General features: G+C 43.3%; 1 protein-coding gene across 3 annotated transcripts in view; it reads left to right on the top strand.

The window, feature by feature from the left end:
- Positions 1-3,477: 3,477 nt before the first annotated feature.
- MPPED1 (metallophosphoesterase domain containing 1) overlaps positions 3,478-22,185 on the top strand; it is a 58,035-nt gene continuing 39,327 nt past the window's right edge. The window contains exons 1-2 of one of the 3 annotated variants that reach the window (XM_064654098.1): positions 3,478-3,553; positions 17,672-17,934. In XM_064654098.1, coding sequence (XP_064510168.1) covers positions 17,783-17,934 — 152 coding nt within the window. In that variant the 5' untranslated portion in view covers positions 3,478-3,553; positions 17,672-17,782. Of the gene's footprint in view, positions 3,554-3,945; positions 4,037-4,090; positions 4,428-17,671; positions 17,935-22,185 lie in introns of those variants that run through there. The other 2 variants (XM_064654097.1, XM_064654099.1) reach the window with 2 other exon arrangements.

Genomic DNA, 22,185 nt, shown 5'->3' with positions numbered 1-22,185 from the left:
TTGCTCGAGTAACAGGTCTTTCCATTCTGGACAATACATCATTCTCTCCATGTGATAATTATGCCCAGGCACAACCTGATGTTCCTCTGTGTTTGTCCAGGTTTCATGGACATACAGCAGTGCATCATGTACCCCTAGTTGGACTTGCCTGCTCTATATTCAGGTGTCCTGGCAAAGAACACATGGAATGTATCAGTTCAGCTGCTACTTGCACTAAATCTGATCCTTCAGGAAAGCATCATAAGCAAGTCAGACAAGTTTAGGAAGTCCTGAGTTTAGTGCCCAGACAAGCTCTGCAGTGCATGTGCAGGAAGTCTGACATGTCAGAGAAGCAGAGGATGGGGAATGGATAATGTAAGAGAGGATGGATTGCAGATTTCAGAGCTCTAGGCTGTCACTCAGCACTGGTCTGCTGCTCCTCTTCTGCGGTGACACTGTGCTGACAGGAGTCTCAAAACTCAAGAAACATAAAAACCCCAAAAGTAGACTAGATCTGTTCACTTAACGGGTGGTTTTGAAGCACAGATTTAAATCAAACTACACATAAATAATTGCCAACCACCAGAAAGCCAAAAATTCAGCAGAAATGAAGTGATACGCTGACACACAGGATTATATTTATTATACAGTTCTGCCTTCCCCAGTGATCTCCTGAACTTCATTTGCACACCTACCTTTCACCTTAGATAAGGGGATCATTTCCTCTCCTATCACTTGAAATTAATTTTTGCCAGTTGCTACATAAGTGAAGATTCACATAGATTACTTACTGTCTTCAAAACTAATCATTAAAAAAAATAAGATATATAAGCTCTTCCACCTCGAGGTAATAATCTCTTTGTACAACCCAGGGTAACTATTTAGGGGTTCCTTGCTTCATTGTGCCATGCTCTGATGAAAATCCCCACGAGCACCGTCCTAGCTGGACAACATTATTGCATAATACCACCCCTCAAAATTCATTGTTTAAAACAAAAACAAAACAAACATTGATGGTTAATTCTATAAAATTCCATAAAACTGGAATTTTATCTGCATCTCTTCAATTTACACTTGATGTTACAGCTTTACACTGGCTCTGGTGTACTGAGACAGTCAATCAAAAAGACCTTTGCTGCTCAAGTTTTGAAGGTGATGCCACTGGACTGACTGAAGTCCCTGGCTAAGCAGATGGAACAGGATGGAACCGATGCAGGGAAGCAATTTTTGAGAGCTGCAGTTTCTTCTGAATATCCTCTTTGTTTCAATCCATTCAAGTAGCTCAGTTAAGAAGTATTAAAGCTGAAAAATCAACCTAAGAGTAGGAAAAAAAAGGAAGATTACCTATTTTCCTCTGTCAATCTACAGCTAAACCTGAGCATGAGAGGATAAGATCTGCTTTCTCCAAGATTGTGAAAGCTGTGGCTACTAGAAGCTTCCAGTTTAATTCCCATTCTGCAGGCCATGATTTCAGTTGTTTCATAAAATATTTTAAAATGCAAACATACTTTTGAAATGCATCGAGCATATTTAAGGTGGTCCTAATGAACAATTTAACATGATCTCATGTAAATTTTAATTGAATGTCAGTTCTCGTACAAACAGAACTTGATGCAAATCATAAATAACCAATAATTTAAAGTGCTATTCACTATTTTGTAACAACAAAGGGTGAGAAATTAATATTCTGAATAAGATATTTTAAAGCTAAACCAGATTAATTCAATGTGTATATGTACAATGTCATCTCTCTGTTGTAAAATCAAAATAGCCAGATTTGTAAATACCGATCAGTTGCAAATTTATGCACGTTCATCAAAAAAAGGAAACTCGATTTCTCTTAAGAAAGACAACAGGGATTTAAAAAGTGAAAAGAAAATCTAAACTCCCAACATCAAATCTTTCTGTTTGTTTTTTTAAAGAATAGTTAAAATTAGGGATTTGCATCCAACCCTCCTTACCTTACCTGCAACATTTAATCAACAATTTTAATATTAAAGATAAAAATAAAGAAGGACAATGCTTAGCACGTTTGCCTTTTTTTTTTTTTTTTTTTTTTGGTAGGAATTTATTACTCATATTTCCCACGGGGAAACCACACAGCCTCAAGATTTTCCAAAAAAAAGGTGCCTGTAATTACTTTTCTAAGCTTCTATTCATGCATCTGAATAAGTGAATTGATTGTGAATATGTTCTGCAGTTTCTAACAGGTCCTAACCATTAGGCTGATCAAAAATTTTTCGAGCACATTTATATTGTTGTAAAAACGCTGACATGTCAAAACGCAAACTTTCAAGATAAATATGTGTTTTGCCAATAAAGGGAACCTTGTGGGAAGGTTCTCAGGGCCAATTTGGGGTTTCTGATGCCCAGCCCAGCCTCTGCCCACAGCACAAAGGAGTGCTCAGCGGGTGGTTGAGGTGTCCCCTCCCTGTGTGTGTGAGTTTGGCCTCTGCTTTGGCAACACACAGACCTTTATTTCCTCCGAAAAAATTTCCTAATGTCATCTATTCCATTCATTTTTCATAGGAGAAATGCCCAAGTTGCAATTTGCTTTCACAGAGCGGGTGTTTTCCAGCTCGGGATTTTTTTAAACGAGTGTTTGATCAGCACTAAGTCACCGTGTGCGTACTAAAAGCAGAAGTAACTCCCTTAATTGTTGCTGGATATCCAGCACTGCTCCCTTTGCCCCGCAGGTGACACGGGAAGAAGCGTGCGGGAATCACATTTGTTCCTGGGAGGATTTTAAAACCATTCCACTTCAGAACCGCTCGGCGTTGGTGCAGCAAAGCCCTTTCTACGTGTAATCTGCCTCTCCTCCATGTACGCACTCAACTCTCCTGCTCTCCACTCATAATATCATCGAGAGTGTAATGTTATATATTTATGACTCTACGATGGCCTGATTTCGAGGCAGAGAGAAGCTGTGCGTGCTCGGAGCCTCTGAGGCGCTGGAAGGGGCTTTCCCAGACCCCCCCCGTGTCCCCCGGTGCCCCAGCAGCCCCGGACCTCCGGAGCCCCCCAGCCACCGCCGAAGGGATGCGCGGCGGCTCCCCGGGAATTTGGAGCCCCGCTGCCAAACTTCCCTGCTGAGGGAAGAAGGGGATGACCGGGACACCCCTCACCCCCCCCAAACGGCGCGGAATTCCTGCCTCCCAAGCTCACACACACACCCGCTCCCCAAGGATGCCGCCTCAGCCCTGCCCCGGGCCGGGGGGAGCCGCGTCCCCTCCCGCCGGGGGCGGCCCCGCAACGCCCCCGCTGACCCGCACCCGCGGCGGGAGGGGACAGCCCGCGCTCCGCCGCAGCATCCCGGCCGCGGGCCAGGGAGCGACCGGGCCATGGAGCACCGGGGCCGGGGAGCATCGCAGCGCCCGCACATCCCCGCGCCCGCCCCGCACCCGGCCGGGCGGGGAGGAGGGAGGGCCGGCGGTGGGGGATTCTTGGCCCCCCAAAGGAGGTGGGGGAGGCGGGGGAGGGGAGGCGGGGGGGAGGGGAAGGCTGAGCTCCCGGAGAAGGAGACGATCGCTCGCACAAAATCCCGCGTCCTCCGAGCGAGCCCCCGGCGGGCAGGGTATGTACATTTTTTTGGCGGGGGGGTCGGGGCAGGGATGCGGCGCGGCTGCCCCGGGCGGGTCTGGCCGCGGGAGGATCAGCGCAGGGCCCGCTCCCGGTGCGGGATCGGGGGATGGCAGCGAGCTCGGAGCCTCGGCGCTGCCTCCCCCGGCTGGGGACCGCGGAGACGGGGGGATGGGTCTGCCTCTGTGTTGCCGTGCGAGGGTCTGAACCCCCCTTCCAGCCGCACCCCCCCCCACACACACACCTACCCACCCCCGAGCACGTCAGGGCTTTGCCTCTCCCAACCAACCTTCCCCTTGGCTTCTTAAAAAAAAATATATATGTAATATATATGCCCCAAAGCCGGAGAGAGTGAGGCGGGCGGGGGTGGCGGAGGGGAAGGGCTTTTCTGAGGCTCGGGGGAGAGGCGGCGGGAGCCTCGCAGCATCATCCCGTGCCCCGGCTCCGCGGCGCTGCCGCCGCCGGGGTGCGGAGCAAGGTAAGGGCTGTCACGGCGCTCCGGGGACCCTGCCACCCCCTCCCTCCGGCCGTGCTCCCTCCGGCTCGCTGGCGAGGGGCAGAGCAGCCCCTGCCCCGCCGTTCCCCGCCGGGAAGTTACTTTGTTCGCAGAGTTCCCTTGGATGCTGCGCTGGGACCCCCGGGCTCCCGGTGCCCCCCGCATCCCCCCCGCCCTGCTCAGGTGTCACCGGAGCCTTCCCGGCAAGGAAAGGAAGCCCCCCGTGGAAAATCCGGGTGCGCCTTCCCCGGTAGCTTCCCCTCGCGTAGCCGGGGGAAGGGGTGATGGAAGAGGAAGAACTTCCCTTTGTCGTAGGAGAGGATTGAGTGACCTCCAAAGTTTTGTTCCGGGAGGAAACCGCTGGATAAGTTTGGTAGGATTCACGCCGGTTTTCGTGTCATTTATCGCGCTGTTATCTGGTGTCCGGCACGCTCAGAGCAGCGGAGCAGTCAAAAAAGATCGGGGATGTTTAGGTAGGGATTTCATGGCTCTTAATGCATTGCTTTCTTAGGACCAGCGTCCTATGTTTTGCACTTGCAGATGGGGAGGGTGGAATACGTTTATAAATGAATACTTGTCCGTGGGTAACACAGAGGATGAGGATGGGAAACATGCAGGAACTAGACAGATTTTAAACGTTCCATTCTCTTTGGCAGAAGATCGGTAGCTGAAGGTTTCTGCTCACACAGTCTATACCTTGACAGTATCATAATTAAGAGATCTGCTGATAATGTATGGTATTGATCGCCATTTCAACCTCAGTTTGTTTAATTTCTTAGTTAATCTAGGCTAGTACAAAGGATCTTTGGATACTCTGGATAAATTGATAACTAGGCAAGATTATTGAACTTTGTGATTGGCTCGTGAGGAAGTGAGCTCTCAGTTTTTCTGAAGTAGAGGTTTAAAATATAAGACTGCATTTTTGAAGTGCACATCTGAAATCTGACTACCAAAAAAGCGTGCATCTTTTGAGAAGACCAGTTAAGGAGACATTGTAAATGCTAATTGTGTTGCACCCATTCGTAATAAAGTTTCATGATGCCAGGCACTGTAAATTTTGTGGTAGGGTACCAAAAAAACAGGGGTGGCTAATTTCTATTTTGTATATGGATTTCTTCGAAATTATTAAATGTAATAATTATCCCATGTATGATACACACATGAACATTAGTTATTGTCTATGAAATTTTAATGGTGTGTTTAACCAGTTTTTAGCCTGGCACTTGTGGTTTGTTTCATTGTCTCGAGCTATCTGAGACAGAAGAATGTTCAAATTTCTTGCTTGTTATCCCATCTATCTCTTCTCTTATCTCCTTTGGTCTAAATCAAAACAGTAACTGTATATGTTCACATGAAGTAAAATTCCCATTTTAAAGATACAGATCTTCTTGGTGGACAAGAGCCATCACCTCCTGCCCTGTGTGAAAACCTGCTGGGCTGGTATTAATAAGATACTTGTTTTAGTGTCAGTTTGTGATGCCAAACAACAAACATTAGAGAATGCAGAGATAAAGCTGGTGCTCTGATCTTTGTTTAAACAGGTCATGGTTTTTATTTAATGCTGCATGCTCATTATGAGAACTGTCAGCAGGAATGTAAAGCGGGCTGGAGTTCTGGTTTGGCAGGCAGGGATGATTCTGGTGTTGATGTTGCTGCTTCTTGAGTTAATGGCTCGTAGAATGTAGTGTTGTTTGTGATCATATTTATTTAGTTGAATGTGTTATATGAAATTAGGAAGAGATCTCCAGATTCTGCCCTTCCAGGAATCAAATGTGATCAGATCTGCTGCCTCAGGTGCAGTCCTCCTGACCTGCAGGGTTACACAGGAGTGGGCTCTTCTATTTAGGAGAATGTGCAGAAGTGTAGAGAAAGGTCACTATTATTTAAGTCAGCTGGAGTTCTGCCACTAAATTATAAGGAAGGAGACTCAAATCCCCTGAAACCAGGTAACTGCTTAATCAATCACCCAGGCAGTTTCTTTTTTTCAGACATATGAAAACAATATCAAATAGTAATTAGAAAGTGCATTTGCAGTTGAGAATTTTAATATTTTTTTGTCCATGAAAACAGTTTTCACTGTGGTTAATAGACATAGTGAAAATATGCAGTCCCTTTGGTTCTTGCTGAATCTTGCTTTGAAGAATTCAGAGGGGATGTGCAAGGTAAACTGAAGGAAGAACCTTTTCACATGTTCTGTTACCTTAAGATATATTAGAATATTGCAAGGTACAGTCTGAACTTTCAAAATAAGACTCAGTGTAGTGCTGGAAACTTTAATTTGGGTGTTCTGGATCATACACCAGTTGAGGTTCTGTGGTCATTGTCCGTGGGTAAATTCGGTCTGCGTGAGAGTGCCTGAGAACAAAGTGGTCTCTAATTGTTATTTCCAACTTAAAATAAATGCTTCATTTAAAATCCTGGGTATTCTAGGTTATGTTTTGAAATACAAGCAAAGTTAGTAATGTGAGAGAGTCCTTTAAGGTCACTGGATTGGTACCCTTTGACTTCTTCTCGGAAAAGCATTGTTTTAGTCAATGTTATTCCAAATAAAATAGCAGTAAGAGCGTGATGCGTGGGCAAGGCTGCAGATGACAGTCCAAGATCTATTGCAAAAAGGGGCAGAGCTGTCATGGGACTGGTTATTCCCCTGCTTCTGCAGTGACCACCCCTGGAGGGTGAAGCAGCTCGTTCTTTGGGGCTGCTTGACCTCATTGTTGACATGTCAACAAGTGAGACACTTCTGGTGGGATTTGATATGACAGTGGAAATTGTATGAGGATTAACAATTAACCAGTGTGGTATATGGGTAGTAACTTGCAGTCATAACTGATTTGGGATTCATAACACCAACCCAAATACAAAATGCTTGATGTTTTCTTTTCGGTCACAATTTAAGATGCTTTTATTTACCATGGGAGTAAGATTGAGTTCGTAATACCATTTAAATATGCTGTATTCTGTATGGCTATGGAGAGCCATACTAATATTACTGTAGTAGGGACTCATCTTCACTCAGATTGAGTATAATACATTTCAATTGCAAATATTAGCCCTTACTTGTTACGTATTTGTAATTCAGACTTTTCTGCTGAAAACAAGATTGCTCTATTTAGTGTACATCACTTTTTTGAGAGCTATTTTTTCGTGTGGCATGTCCTCTTAACCTTTTCCCTTCAGCTCCTCTGCCGTGCAGTCAGCCCGTCTTCCCTGATGGCAGGTGAGGGGCTTGTCACTTGCCCAAAGGCTGAAGCCAGCAGAGCAGCTGTACAAGTAGCATACGAAGGAGGTTGATGGTGACTGATATTTTTGATTGGGTTTTTTTCCCCCCTGCTTTTCCTAACTGGGTGTTTTGCACGAGCTCCCTTTCCCTGCTGGCTCCCGATCGCGTCACACACCCTGCACGCCACTTCATTTCTTACCACCTTTCTCCTGCTCTCGCCGGCTCTGTCATATCCCATCTTCTTGCTGCTTTTGCCTTTTGTGATGCTAATCTTGCTTATTTTTCTTTTTTTTCCCTTCTCCCTAAAAGAAAATGGAAGGAACACCCTGTGCTGCCGCCGCACCGATCGTTCCTCTGCGTTGCTGGGTTGTTTTTCTCCCATGTCCTTTGTTGAGTTTCTGGAGACTCTAAACTGTTTGAGGCAGAGACTCTCTGTTCCTGTAGGGCTGTCCAGTGTCCAGCATCCTTTGCTGTTGGATTTCATAATAAATAGCAATACTAGAATTATTTTGACTTGGTGGGACGGCCTTTCTTCTGGTTCTTTGGGAGAAAAGCAAAAAAATTTCTTGCTCAGAGCTTTCCTACACTGTGTTGCTGTTCTGAGGTAGATCTCAGTTTTGCCCCTCAACCCTTTGTCCCTAAAATGAGTAGCTTCTGGTAAAAGTTCAAGATACATTGCCTAATGTAGTGGGGATGGGGTGGATTAAAACTTAGCTACTGCCAGAGGTAAACAGTCTTGTAACTTGGTCAAGAATGACAATAAAATGTTGACTTCAACATGTTTTAGTGGAAACTTCAGATTTGTCAACTCTGAAAAAATGTTCAGATTTCACCATGTTGATCAAATAAGACAAAAGGGAAAAGAAAATCCAAAAATGTGTAGTGAGTTTGTTCCAGTACTTGGCTTTTTCCGTCCTAAATAGTTTTTCATTTTGATTTCCATTTCCTTTTCACCCCTAAACTGTATAGGCTTTATGTCATAAAGAGGGGTTCTTTGTGGGCATGACTTTACAGGAAGGACAAGTGAGTGGTTCAAACAACTGTTGACTGTTTTTTCTGTACACCAAGGAATACCTGGAAAAATAAAGGTAACAAACCCAGTGACTCCCTCCCAGAGCATTTGTCAGATGACATGAAGGATCTCAATGGGGTGGCTGCAGCTAAAGGAGGGAAAAGTGGAGACAACAAAATTAATATGGCAGTATACTTCGTTTCCAAAGTTTTGTCTCTAAGAGAAAAAAATGAAGCTGGTAAGGATTTGCTTGATAAAGTTTATAATTTAACTCCAGGCACTAATAGAAAAAGTTACACTGATCTTGGAAGTAGTATCATTCTAAATATATTTATATGTAAACTGTGTTCTACTTTCCACCTCTGACATATATTTGTGTGCATGTAGCATTCCATTAATCTTGAACTGTGGGAATATACTGGCCACTTTTGTTTTGTGGATGGGGCCAAAAGAGTGAAGAAAAAGCACTTTCTTCAGTTAAAAAATAAACCAAGCTCTTTCTTAAATAAGTCATGTTTCAGTACTTACGCAGTCTTCATCTCAGTAAATAATATTTGGAGAGATTCAGGAGTTGAATCAGCTGACATGCCCAAATTGCAAAGTGAAATGTAGAATCAAATCCCCACATCCCTAATTTATTCCTGTTGGAATGCCCGTTTTTTATAATTTCCCCACATAACCTGTATTTTTAGCTATTTGCCTTTAGAATGAGTAGCATGACTTTGGGGCTTCTGATTTGTCCTTTATGAATGTATATACACACATGGTTTTCAGGAATTCAGGTAGTAGATTTTGTTTTACTGCCAGACACGAAGGCACATTTTTTAGAATGAGGAAGGAATTTTGTGGCTCTTGGATATTTATTTAAAATTTCCTTCTCTAGAGGTAATTACTTAAATGGATTAGCTACTTCTGCAGGTATTTTTGGATAAATACAGGTAGTATGGGACCAAAATAGTATATTTTTCAGGGAAAAGATTGGGTTTTACTCAAGAAAAATGTATCCATTTAAATATTTCATGGAAATATGACAATGTTTTGTACATTCAGGCAATATCCTAAGTAGGATTACAGTAATGCATTTAGCCTTGACAAACATGAGGTCTATTTGTAAATCTTAAGAGCACTGCAGTGTTTAAAATATATTGGATATATGGTAAAGCAGAAGTTTAAGGTGAAAACAAAGCAGTACTGTTGGGTTGTGTTTCTTCTTTTAAATTGAATAAATCAGCAGTTTATTTGTATGGATGAGAATTTGATTCAGAAAATGCTACCACTAATGAGCCAAAATAAAATTAAATCTTCATAAATAGAATATTCGGTTACTGCAGTTTTGGGAACCAGGTAGGGAAATGAGAAAAGGTAATTTGAAATTATTCAAAATAAGACTAACTAAGCAGGTTTCTAAGTGGTAACTGCTTTAAATAAATACAGAATTAGATTTCTTAGGTAAACGTGCAGCTTTTGTATTTTCTGAACTCAATGTCCATCTCTTTCTGGACACCTGGTCAGAACTTTGTTGTACAGTAGGTACAGGATATTTTTGCAGGAAACTTCACAGAAGTGGATGTTAGGGCACCATTCCAAAAGGCAAATAATTCCTTTCATTTCCTACTTGCTGTGTCTATATAATCTTTCTATGACAGTTGAAGCCAACAATTATGTTGGTGTTCTTTATAAATAAAGCGATGAGGGCAACGTGTAATATTTGTGTTCGAGATCAGTGGAAGAAAACTAATTTGAAGCAAAAAAATCATTTCAGTGAAGAATTTTCTCATAGTGTGTTTGACAGGCCGTTAGGATCCAAAAAAGTAGAAACAATGATGTGTGTTTTAGCTTGGTGAGAAATATCTTGGGGCATTTTCTTGCCTTTTTTTTTTTCCTAATGAAGGTTAAGATAGTTGTAATTATAGAGAAATAAGAGGTTTTACTTAAGTCACTGATTTTTTTTTTTTTTGCATGTTACAAACCAGATTGCTCAGTGCCCTGTAGATCTGCAGTTAACAAATATGTGATATATATGAGACACATATATGTATGTATGTGTGTGTGTGTGTGTGTATGTGTATTGGTATGTGAAATAGGAGGTTCTAAACAGAAGAGGACAAAATGAGTAGGATTCTGAGGCTTACAAGTAACTCAGAATTATGTCCCCTGGTTTTGACTCTATAGGTGGGAATAGCTCTGACTTCCAGGGAAAAGATACAGTCACAAAACTGAGTATTATTTGACTGATAACAGATATCAAATTTAGATTTGCTGGCTCAGAAAACCATCTCAGACTTTTTTTTATAGAGGCAATCCAAAGAGTTCTCTTAATAAACGATAGCTTTGGTCTAACTTGGTTCAGCAGAAGCCATTGAACAGAGCAGAGACAGAAAACCAGGATGCTTCAGATCTCTTTCAATTAAAGAAACACCATAGGCAAAGGTTTTTGAAAATACCGTAGTGGGCCTTATGTGCTCAAGATGAGAGCCATGGTAAAGGGGCATTTGCAAAGGTTTTATTCCAATTTTTGACCTTAAGACAACTGTCCAGACTTACACAGCAGTGTTCTGACACACCGTGCCCTGAGGAGAAGGGGGACACAGTGCATGTTGTCCTCTCATGGTTCTCACAGAATGGATTCAATTTTTTGGCAACCAGCAAATGAAACTCACCCTCATCTGTACATTTTATTTGCTGCCTAAACTCAGGGATGTCTCAGCCTGTGTGGATACAGAGTCAGGGCAGCAGAGTCTGGAGGCACCCAGGAGGGCCAGGGAGGGGTCCCAGCCCCTCTGCCTGGGACTGGGATGGAGGGAAGGCCCCAAGACTCTCACCCTGGCACACTTCATGCCCCCTTCACTGGCATTTAGAAAAACCAGGGCCCCCAAATGCCATATTGCTTCTGTAGCTGAAGGAGGGTCAGAGTTCCAGCAGGATTTGAGGTTCATCGTGAAGGACTCTGTGAGGTTTTTTAGGGTGGCAAACACAGAACCACAGAATATCCTGAGTTGGAAGGGACCCACAAGGATCATCCAGTCCAACCCTTAGCTCTGCCCATCCCCTGTGCCCCAGAGGATCATCCAAACCCTCCTGCAGCTCTGACAGCTCTGACAACTCTGGGGCTGTGCCCACTGCCCTGGGGAGCCTGGTCAGTGCCCAGCCACCGTCTGGGAGAAAAACCTTTTCCTGAGATCCAACCTAAAGCTCCCCTGACACAACTTCAGACCTTAAAAGGCACCAGAGGTTGTGAGGTTGTAATTTGGATATCCAGGAGGAGCCTGTTCATTTTTTAATGCTGTTGTTTAGTTCTCATCGACACAAATTGCAGGTGCCTAAAGTGTTTGCTTTGGGAAAAGGGCTTAGAAGTGCATATTTCACGTCAACACGTGTTAGTTTTATTTGTTTATTTTTTTTAAATGCAAGGGGGAATGTTTCTATCTACAAGAAACCATGTTTATTTAGAAAGCCTAATGATTCCATCAGGAGAAGTGTGCATGATCAAACTTAAAATCCACAAGAGTCTCGATGACATTTGATTGTGCTGCCCTCACTTTAAAGTCCTCACTTGTCAAGTGAGCAGACCAGTCTGCCAAGGGGAGACTCAGTGGTTTTGGTTTCCCAGGACCTGTTTTCTGTTTCAGAAAATGAAGAGGAGGGAGAGGAGAGTGTATCTATCCCTTCGGAAAGGCTTTCATCTGCAGAGTGATTTGCCTGGCTCATCCTTTCCCAGAGAATAATGCCTTTTTAGGATTATTTCAGCATTCATTTCCCAGTGGCAGAACTGAAGATAGCAGACTAATTCCATTGATTGGCCTCTATCTGAGGTATCTAAAATGGGTATTTTAGACAGCAAAAACCCTTAGTATTTTCAGCCTATTTCTCATAGTGAGTGATTGCTTTACTAGTGATTGCTTTACTATTTTCAGCAGGTTCACTTAACTCATGGTCAGTCTTCTGGGGGTTAAAACAAAAATAGTAATTTGTGATGCTGAAGCCAATCACTGGTGGTTATAGAAATGTTACTATGACAATTAAGACCATTGCTGCAGAATACTCTAGTGCATTTTTTTGGGTTTAAATAAAGGCTCTATTTCCTGGTGTAAAGGATGATCTGACAGTTTATGAAGAGCACTGTAGTATAGGGAATATCTGAACCATTGTTAAAGCTCTTGGAAGGGTTTCTGGTTAACAGTGATTTGCACAAGAAGCATGTGGTCCATCAGAAACTCTCAGGCTCCTCTTTAAGGTATTTTACTGCTCTTGTCTTAGTTGCTTTCCCTGAAAAAAACCCAACAAAAAACATGGCTTTCATGTTTTATAGCTGCATGAAAATACCTTTTCTTCCACTTTTTTTTGATACTACATTTTGCTTCTTCATTGCCTCCCCAAACCCCAGCTTGTCAGATTGTGTGAGCAAAACTAGCACTGTTTCTGGAGTTACCACTTTGCCACTGATCTTGGTACTGCTGAGAGTCCCAGAGTTGTCTTCTTTCTTTGTGCTGTCTCACTGTTAGTGCAAAATCTGGCAAGTGCCCCTCTTCAGCTCTTGCTGGGATGTGCTACAGTCATGCTGTTCTTCTTGACCTCCAGATGTTTTGTAATGTACCAAAGTGCCTTTATAGTTTTCTCTCTTAACTTATGACTTTTTTTTTATTGTTATATGATCGTCATCAATATTTTATCTTGGTTTCTAATTATTATTTCAGCGACATCTGCCTGAGCAATGTTGTTTTCAAGCCCAGATTCATCCTGTGTGTTGCTGGAATTGTTTTCAAGAAGCCTCAGTGGTGTTTTTAGGCTTGAGACAAAGGGTAGATGATGAAAAGAACAGTGGGGACAATGGAATGAGATATAGTGAGAGTCAGTGGACATGGGACTGAACTGAGGGAAGAACCTAAAATAAAGCAAAATCTGTGAGTGGAGGAGAGAGATTAAAATAAAACATTGTCTTGAAATGCACAAAGCAAAAAAAGATAAATAGGATGCATAAAAAGGCTGGAAAATTCATGTAAAAGGGGGAAATATTTATGCTAGCTATACAAGAACAGTGTGAAATACAATACCAGAAATTTCAGGCTGAAAAAGTAGAAAAAAAATCTTACTACAAAGATTTACTGGAGGACCTCATGAAAGGAATTAAATATGTGTGGGTTCAAGCACCTTCCTAGTCCAGTAATTCTTCAGGAGAGGTGTTTCAATGCACATATTTTTCTGGCCTGATGTGAAGCCCCCTGAAGGCTGTGGAGCAGTGTCCATTGTACACAGTGGGCTTTGGGGCCCCTCTGAGCACGTGCTGGAGAAAGCAGCAGAAAAATAATGTATGGAGAACAGTCCTGCCATCAGTAAGAAGATGGCTTAGCTGATTTAATAGCTTTTTCTCAGTCTGTGATTCTAACAGCCAGGTTTGTGATATTTATTTTAGTATTCATGTTCTTGCAGTCCTTTTTACATTCCTCTGTTTTTCCCTGGCAGACATCCCGCAGCTCCATAAGTCTGGGGGAAGAGGATGGTTAGCATGTTGTTGCTGTGGGGATTTGAGTCTTAGCTCTCTGTGTTGGTAATGCTGGGCATATAATTTTAAAACTTGCATGCTGTAGAAGCAGATAATTATTTCCCTGCTGCATTTTATACCCTGGTTTGGGAAAGGAATAAATTTCAGAATATTAAAGGAAAGGAAAAGTTCCAGTTTGGGGGACTACTGGAAATGGAAGCAGAAAGAGGGGAGTAATGGGTGTCAGTCTGGTTATCAGTCAAGCTGCAAAGAGACAGCTTGTTCTGTCACACCAAGAGTGTCAGTAGTCAGCCAAGCACTTATGCAGGAGGAAAACCATAGACTGAAAGGTAAGGTTCAAAGACATCTGTGTGTGTTTCTGAAATGAGCTTGAATTAAGCTACTGAGTTCTGCTTACTGAGTCTGTGTGTCACATATCTGATTTCTGCTTAGCACAGCCTATTTGTGTGATTGCTACTTATTTTTATTGCAGGATCTATCCCCTTCCCTTCCCTTCCCTTCCCTTCCCTTCCCTTCCCTTCCCTTCCCTTCCCTTCCCTTCCCTTCCCTTCCCTTCCCTTCCCTTCCCTTCCCTTCCCTTCCCTTCCCTTCCCTTCCCTTCCCTTCCCTTCCCTTCCCTTCCCTTCCCTTCCCTTCCCTTCCCTTCCCTTCCCTTCCCTTCCCTTCCCTTCCCTTCCCCTTCCCTTCCCCTTCCCTTCCCCTTCCCTTCCCTTCCCTTCCCTTCCCTTCCCTTCCCTTCCCTTCCCTTCCCTTCCCTTCCCTTCCCTTCCCTTCCCTTCCCTTCCCTTCCCTTCCCTTCCCTTCCCTTCCCTTCCCTTCCCTTCCCTTCCCTTCCCTTCCCTTCCCTTCCCTTCCCTTCCCTTCCCTTCCCTTCCCTTCCCTTCCCTTCCCTTCCCTTCCCTTCCCTTCCCTTCCCTTCCCTTCCCTTCCCTTCCCTTCCCTTCCCTTCCCTTCCCTTCCCTTCCCTTCCCTTCCCTTCCCTTCCCTTCCCTTCCCTTCCCTTCCCTTCCCCTTCCCTTCCCCTTCCCTTCCCCTTCCCTTCCCCTTCCCTTCCCTTCCCCTTCCCCTTCCCTTCCCCTTCCGTTCCCCTTCCGTTCCCCTTCCCCTTCCCCTTCCCTTCCCCTTCCCCTTCCCTTCCCCTTCCCTTCCCCTTCCCTTCCCCTTCCCTTCCCTTCCCTTCCCTTCCCTTCCCTTCCCTTCCCTTCCCTTCCCTTCCCTTCCCTTCCCTTCCCTTCCCTTCCCTTCCCTTCCCAAACCTTCCCAAACCTTCCCAAACCTTCCCAAACCTTCCCAAACCTTCCCAAACCTTCCCAAACCTTCCCAAACCTTCCCAAACCTTCCCAAACCTTCCCTTCCCAAACCTTCCCTTCCCTTCCCCTTCCCCTTCCCCTTCCCCTTCCCCTTCCCCTTCCCCTTCCCCTTCCCCTTCCCCTTCCCCTTCCCCTTCCCCTTCCCCTTCCCCTTCCCCTTCCCTTCCCCTTCCCTCCCCTTCCCCTTCCCCTTCCCCTTCCCCTTCCCCTTCCCCTTCCCCTTCCCCTTCCCCTTCCCCTTCCCCTTCCCTTCCCTTCCTTTCCCCAGTCTTTAAGCTTTTTATATGTCTGGGGTTGGGTGACTGTCATCGAGTAGAAGGCTTACCAGTCCTATCACATACCTTTTTTTCTCCCTTTCCCCCCTTTTTTTCTTACCTCAGGTGGAATATGTTGTCTTCCCATTTCTTTAATGTATATAGGGTGAACTTCTGTTCAGCTCCTTTCTCAGCTGCTGTGAGCTCCTGAGAACTTCCTAAGGCCAAAGGGAGATCCCAGGTCCCTCAGGACCTTTGTAACCACAGTTCAGTCGTGTGTAAAGTGGGCATAATCCCTGAATTATAAAAGAAAGTCTGTGTTTTGCAGGTAGTTCAAACCCCTTATGTAGAGCTGTGGAATCATAAATCTTACTGGAGAATATTTCTAGAGGTCACCAGTTTCTGATAGTTTCCTTCAAACCAGAAGTAGGTTCACTTAGAACAGTTTGCCTCCCCTAAAATCTCTGACCTTGCCTATTCAAACTTCTTTGCGAGTGCATCATTTAATACAGGAAGCTCCTTGGGGAGGGTTCTTCACATCTGCTGTCATAATTTCTTATTTCCTAAATGCAGCAATTTGTACTTGAGTATTCTTACCAGGATTGTGCCTCCCTTCCCTCCCCCTTCTCTGGCACATTCCTTTGTGGTGCTTCTTGTGTTCGAAATCCCAAATCTTCCCCGTTGTTATTCCAGCGTTTCCTTACCCCTCGATTCTAGGGGAGGGCATGAAGGAATCTGCTCCTTTATTCTCAGGCTGTTTTCCTGCGGCTTGTTAGTGACAGCAAGTTGTCATCATTTTACAGCCATTCAGCCGGTAACAAAACCAGGCAGAATCTCTCATTTCAGCTCCCCGGGAACAAGATTTCCCCAAACAAAAACACGCCACCACTTCTTGGAGCACTCAGCCTCTGCAGTAGCTAAGCAGAGGACCGAAGCCCAGTTTTATAAAGATGTTTAGGTGCTTGACTGCCACTAAAACTGAATTGGACCTAAGTACCTGTAAATAGCTTTAAAACTTCGAGTGACTATGAAGGCCTCCCTCATCCATCACTCTTGGCAGTGGTCCCCTCAGAATGGAAGTGAGGCACATCAGCAAGGTCACAAAAAATACTTCCAGTCCTGCTTTCCAGAAACTGCACAGATTAAGTGAATTGCTGCATTCTAGCGTGGCTTTTTATGAAATACATCTTCTGAAGCAGATTGCTTGTATTCCCTAGAAGAAAAGAGCCCTTGCTTGCATGAAAGCAAATATTTAAGTCAGACAACTTTTAAAAAGGATGTAAAATTATACTATAAAAATACCCACCTTTATAGCTTATAATCCATTTTTTATTAAAGCTGGGAAATAAAAGTAAAATTCACATTCAAATTACTTTCTGCTGTTTCTAGGGGATACTCTTTGCATTCCAGTTGGTTTCACTTGGCTCTTTCTCTACCCATTTTCAGTGCTGCTGTTCTAGACTCGCATAACCCTCAGGGAAAAATTTATTCCCAAACATAAAACCTGTATGGATTTTACATTTTTAATATTTAGTAACATTTAACTGTGTGTTAGCCTTGGAATCACTTTGTTTTCCAGTGCACCCAGAACGCTGGGCTAGTGCTGACTGAAAAGTGTTTGAAGGGGGGAGACTTTCATATTTGTGCCAGGAGTTCCCTCAGTGACACTGTAAAACCAGGAGCAAGTGCAGAGAAGGCCATTTATTCTGTTTTTTTGGTGTAAAGAACAACCACTTGCAATGATTCCCTGCAATAAATGTCGCAGACTTTGGGAAGATTTGGTTCACAGAATCACAAAATCACAGGATATTCTGAGTTGGAAGGGATTTAAAGTCCAGCTCTTCAGTGAATGTCCCCCCCAGGGATCGAACCCACACCTTGGCAACATCAGCACTGAGCTAATCTCAGGGTTGAACTGGTTCTTGTTTAATTAACTTGCACCTTTGTTGTGCACAGTCACTTTCAGGTTCTGTGGGGGTTTTTTGAGGGAGGATGGGGAACAAAGATTCATCAGTGCAATAAATAAGGAAGTCAGTGGTCATGTTGGAGAAACACTCAATGCGCCTCTCTGAATGCCTGTCTTGTCTTTTAGGTTTGTATTAAATGTCTGAAGTATTTGAGCGAGTTCTTTAGCAAGTTTACTTTCAGTCCGTGGTCCCCAACTAAAGCATGTTCCTCCAGTTGCTGGGTTGGAAAGGTCTGTGATGAGTCCTTGGAGGAGTCTTTGTCCTTCCGTGTCTCCCCTTCACCTTGGTCGTGTTAAACAAAGCGAATCCCAGGCAGCCCAGCAGTTACTCTCCATCCCTCCCATCTGCTTTCAGGTGTTTCCAAGGGGGCTGTGCTGCTGAGGTGAGATGTCCTGGTGCTCTCCCATGGACGTAGGGAGATAGCAGACATGACCCCCTGAGGAGGCCGAGCCCCGCGCCGCAAGCATGGCCTTCGCGCAGTCGCACATCATGGCAGCCCGCAGGCACCAGCACAGCAGGCTCATCATCGAGGTGGACGAGTACAGCTCCAACCCCACGCAGGCTTTCACCTTCTACAACATCAACCAGGGACGTTTCCAGCCCCCACATGTGCAGATGTGAGTATTGCAGTTCTGTCCCTGCTCCAGCCCGGCCTCCCGGGGCGTTGTTGCCGTGTTGGACCAGTCAGGAGGAATTGGAGGAACTGCTGCCTTTCTAACAATAATTACTGTAGCGATACAAAACCAGCCCATCTGCAAGGCACTTTGTTAAAGGAGGGGAGAAAGATTGCTCCACTAGTGTAATCCATTATGCTTAGGTATTAAAAAGAGAAACGAACGGTGAGCAGTGGCAATAAAACACGAGATGCTACAAGGGTGATACTTTCTGCGATCTTAATAATGTTTGTTTGCTCTGTGCAGTTGCATATTGATGCACAGAGCTGTTGGAAATACCCCAGCCCCTGTCTGTCCAACACATACTGTTTGGTTGGTTATATTACAGCTACATACAAGGGAAAAATCATCTCAATAAATAAAATAGTGTGGGCACCCATCCGACAACTTACTCTCATTCCGATGTGCCGAAAATGCCAAGTGCTTAAAGAGTGATTAAAATACTGTGTTTGTTTCTGACTTCTTATATAATGACAACATCAGTGAAATTAACTGCTCTAGATGATTTACTTGTAACGTAAAGTGGAGAATTATAATTACAAAATGAAACCTGCCATAAAGTTTAGAGCCAGAAGGAAGAGCAAAACAGTAAAAGCTATTACAAATAAATTAAGTATAAAATTCTACTGTAAAATATTTTTATAGGGAATAAAAATGTCTGCACCATTTTATTGTGTTTGTTAAAGAGAGAAGCAGCCTTATCTTTAGATCAGAAGGCTGTTTTTTCGGTTTTTAAAGGGAACTCCTTTCCTTTAGGAAGACTGAACAAATAATCATCTTGTTCACATTTTTGGTGTTTAATATGATTTAATAATTTACAAAATAGGTTATGATTTCTGCAGCTAAAAAACTAAGCACTGAATGCTATGTGTCACTTTAGTGAATGCTTATGAACGTTATTTGGCATAAATTAGATTATGTAAAAAGAATCTGAAGACTAACGTGTGTATCAGGAAGGTGAGCAAACAGTCAGTTTTTGGGGGCAGTGTATTATGGTCTGTGATGGGGTTTTTTAGATCCCACTGAAATGCAAACAGTAAAGTGGGTTGAATGTTAGCACTGGTTAGTTATATTACAGCTACATACAAACATCTTTAGTTTATAGAGCTGGCAAATGGTAGCAAAAGTACAAGCAAACAAATGTAGGTTCAGAAATACTTTAACAAATGAAAATGCCAGATGCAGGTTGATTTGATGAGGCTTAGCTGTTTTCTGTGAATAGTCAGACAGCTCCTGGGCACTCAGAAATTTGTTTCCTGGTCTTAAAAGCCGAATGTTTTTTACTGGGCTGTAAGCAAGTTATTTATTTGTATCCACTTGGTACTCAACAATATGCTGTTTAAACTTCTAACCACTAAGAAATTATGGTACTGGAGGGCTTGGACAATCGACTACATGATAGAAATTCAGCACCTGAGCAAATAGTTGAAAATAAGCTGTCCTTAGAAAATGGTTCCTCAGAAGAGTTTAGCAGTCTCTCGTGAATGATTAATACTATTGGAGAAGCTTGTGCAAATAGGAAAACAGGCCAAATCAATTGGAACATGTACCACAATCTGACCTACTCTTCCTCCTCATACAGAAATTGTAAATAATGTTTCTTGAATACCAGCAGGATTGCCTTTGCCTCCTACCAATGAATAGAATAGTAACAAAGAAGGGAGAAGGAGACATAAAAAGGGTAACAAAAGCACCTTTTATTCCCATGATTGTCGTAGGTGAAAGCCCTGTTTCCAGGAACTCAGGTTTTGTCCTTAACTTCAGGGAGGTGAAGGCTTTGTGCATAGTTCCAAACACCTACATTAGTGATGTTGTAGGCAACCACAAAGAGATTTCACACAGACCTGTTAACATCTGAGCCCACAGTAAACTGTTTTAACCACGGGGGTCCTCCTTTTCTTCTGCATTCAGTCCTGCAGATCTTCCTTGGTCCTCTGTGAAGTTTGACATTTCTCCTTTCACGTTTTAGCTCCTTCAGGACTTTTCTAGACCTGTCATAGTCTGGCATCCCTGTGCTTATGAGATGGCTGGGTTGCCACTGATGAGAAGGGTGGTAAATTCTGCCAGTGTTTTCAAGCCCATCAGTCATTTCTGGAAAGTCCTTGTCTCGCCCCTTTGTGTAACCACTGAAATCCGGTGTACAAACCAACCTCTGGAAATGCTTTTTTCGCTCTGAGATTTTTCAGCTCAGCTTTTCAATTTCTCTCGCAAGTTTTCGTGCTGATTTAAAGAAAAAACAAAAGCATTTGCACAAAAAATAATCAGCAGATCTGTATTCCTCTGCTCACGCTGCAAGCTGTGCATTGGGTGTTGGTGTGACAGCTGCTGTGGGAACATGTTACACGAGAATATGGGGATTGAGCCTTCAGAAATTATTTCCAGTAATACAACTTAGATGTGTTTGTGAAACTTGACATATGTTTTTACCTATATACGGTTCTCAGTGTGTGCATATCACTTCAAGATGAAAAACCTGCATCTCATTTATTTGCCTTTTTTTATTTTTTTTATTTTTTTTTGCATTGATGTTGTTTTCCCATGAAAATTCTCTGGCCTATTGCACAGAATTTAAAAGTTGCAGGTAACCTCTGCTGTCCACATCTTCCCCGTACCCATCCAAACTATAGGAAAAAAGCACGTGCATTATGTGCTGCATGGGACTTCCATGGGATGTCTGTTGTTTTTAACATTCAGCTTCCATGTGAGGTGCCTGATACTCCCTAATACCCAACTTACTGCTGGGCTGAACTCTGAAAGGATTCTGAAGGAGAAGCAGTACCTGCTTTAAAGGCTGCTCTGCCATGAAAGGTCAAAAAGTAATATTTTAGACCAGTTCACGTGTTAGACCAGACCAACCCTTATGTCGTGCCAGGGTAATATGCATAATTTAGAGCTGGCTTACTAATACAACCTGTAACTCACTTTGGGAGGTCTTGGGCAGGGAGAGCAATAATTTGTGTTTGCTGAGCTGGTGTTTAATCCTTTCAGCTTGAACAGCTGCAGAGATAGGCAGAGTCAGCTCCTCATCCTTTGGCTCTTGGAGATGGTCCTGTGCAGGGACTTGGTGATTCTTGTGGGTCCTTTCCAGCTCAGCACATCCTGTGATTCTGTGGGTTTTACCCAGTTCATTTTGTGGCAGAATTGTGTGAAGTGAATGTATTACCCTTCACACAGCTCACACCTTATGGCAAAGCCTCCCCAGTCTAAACCCCACCATTCTCCACCCGTATTCCTTTGCACCCCTCTTACCTCCCCCCTCCACCCCTTGTGGCAGCTCTGTTCTTCTGTTCTTCTCCAAAACAGAGGCATTTTTACCATCAAACTCTTTTTCTTCACCTGGGCTCTGTGGTCCTCTTGCAGCACACACACTCCCTCAACCCTACAACAAGTGTTTTCAGGGTCCAAACATTCCAGACACTCTCTGTCAGCCAAGTTTTGCAGTTCCCACTAGGTCCTTGCTTACATATCTGGGTATTCATTAGGTAGGATTTGATCCCAGCTGGTTTTGCTCCTCACCTCACATTTCGTTACTTTTCTGCTCAAAAACTGGAACTTAAGAAAGACAACTACAAGGTGCTGGCACTAAAAGGCTGTTTCTCCAGTATTGTTGTAAAAAAACCTCAGCATTCCTTCTTCCTATAAAGGTATGGGTGCAAAATAATTTGTTCATGCTCTAGGTTTGTAGTTACAGCGTAGAAGATGCTAAGAGCTTTTTTTTTTTTTGTATTTAACAAGATTTGAATGTTTTAGATTTATTCCTCACTCTCTCACCAATCCCGTGTGGTTGTCAAAAACGCCTCTAAATTTCACAGAATTCTTTGACATAGGGAAAAGATGGAGTGATTAAAGATTATTGTCTTATGACTTTTAAGAAATAAAATACTTTTTAAAAATTTACTTAGGAACAGATGTAGTACTATTAATAGCAAAAATATCTTTTTTTTTTTTTCTGAGTTTGTTTATGTAAAAGTAAGCTCCTAAATTGAAGCACAACCAGCAAGGGATAGAAATGTGTATTATATACAGCAACAGTGAACAAAACTAATTTTATTTGTCCTTTCAAAATAAATGTTGCAAAAGTAAAATAGTTCACAACAACTCTGTATATCTCTCTGGTTTCTAGTGGCACAAATATAACTCTTGCACCTCTGGCTTTTGGATTTTATTCCACCAGAGTTCCCTAACTGGAATAGC

This window comes from Pseudopipra pipra, chromosome 5 (genome assembly GCF_036250125.1).
Source record: "Pseudopipra pipra isolate bDixPip1 chromosome 5, bDixPip1.hap1, whole genome shotgun sequence".
NCBI classification, from domain to species: Eukaryota; Metazoa; Chordata; class Aves; order Passeriformes; family Pipridae; genus Pseudopipra; species Pseudopipra pipra.
Note: the sequence above shows the minus strand (reverse complement) of the source record. Positions and strands in the feature narration are given on the sequence as shown.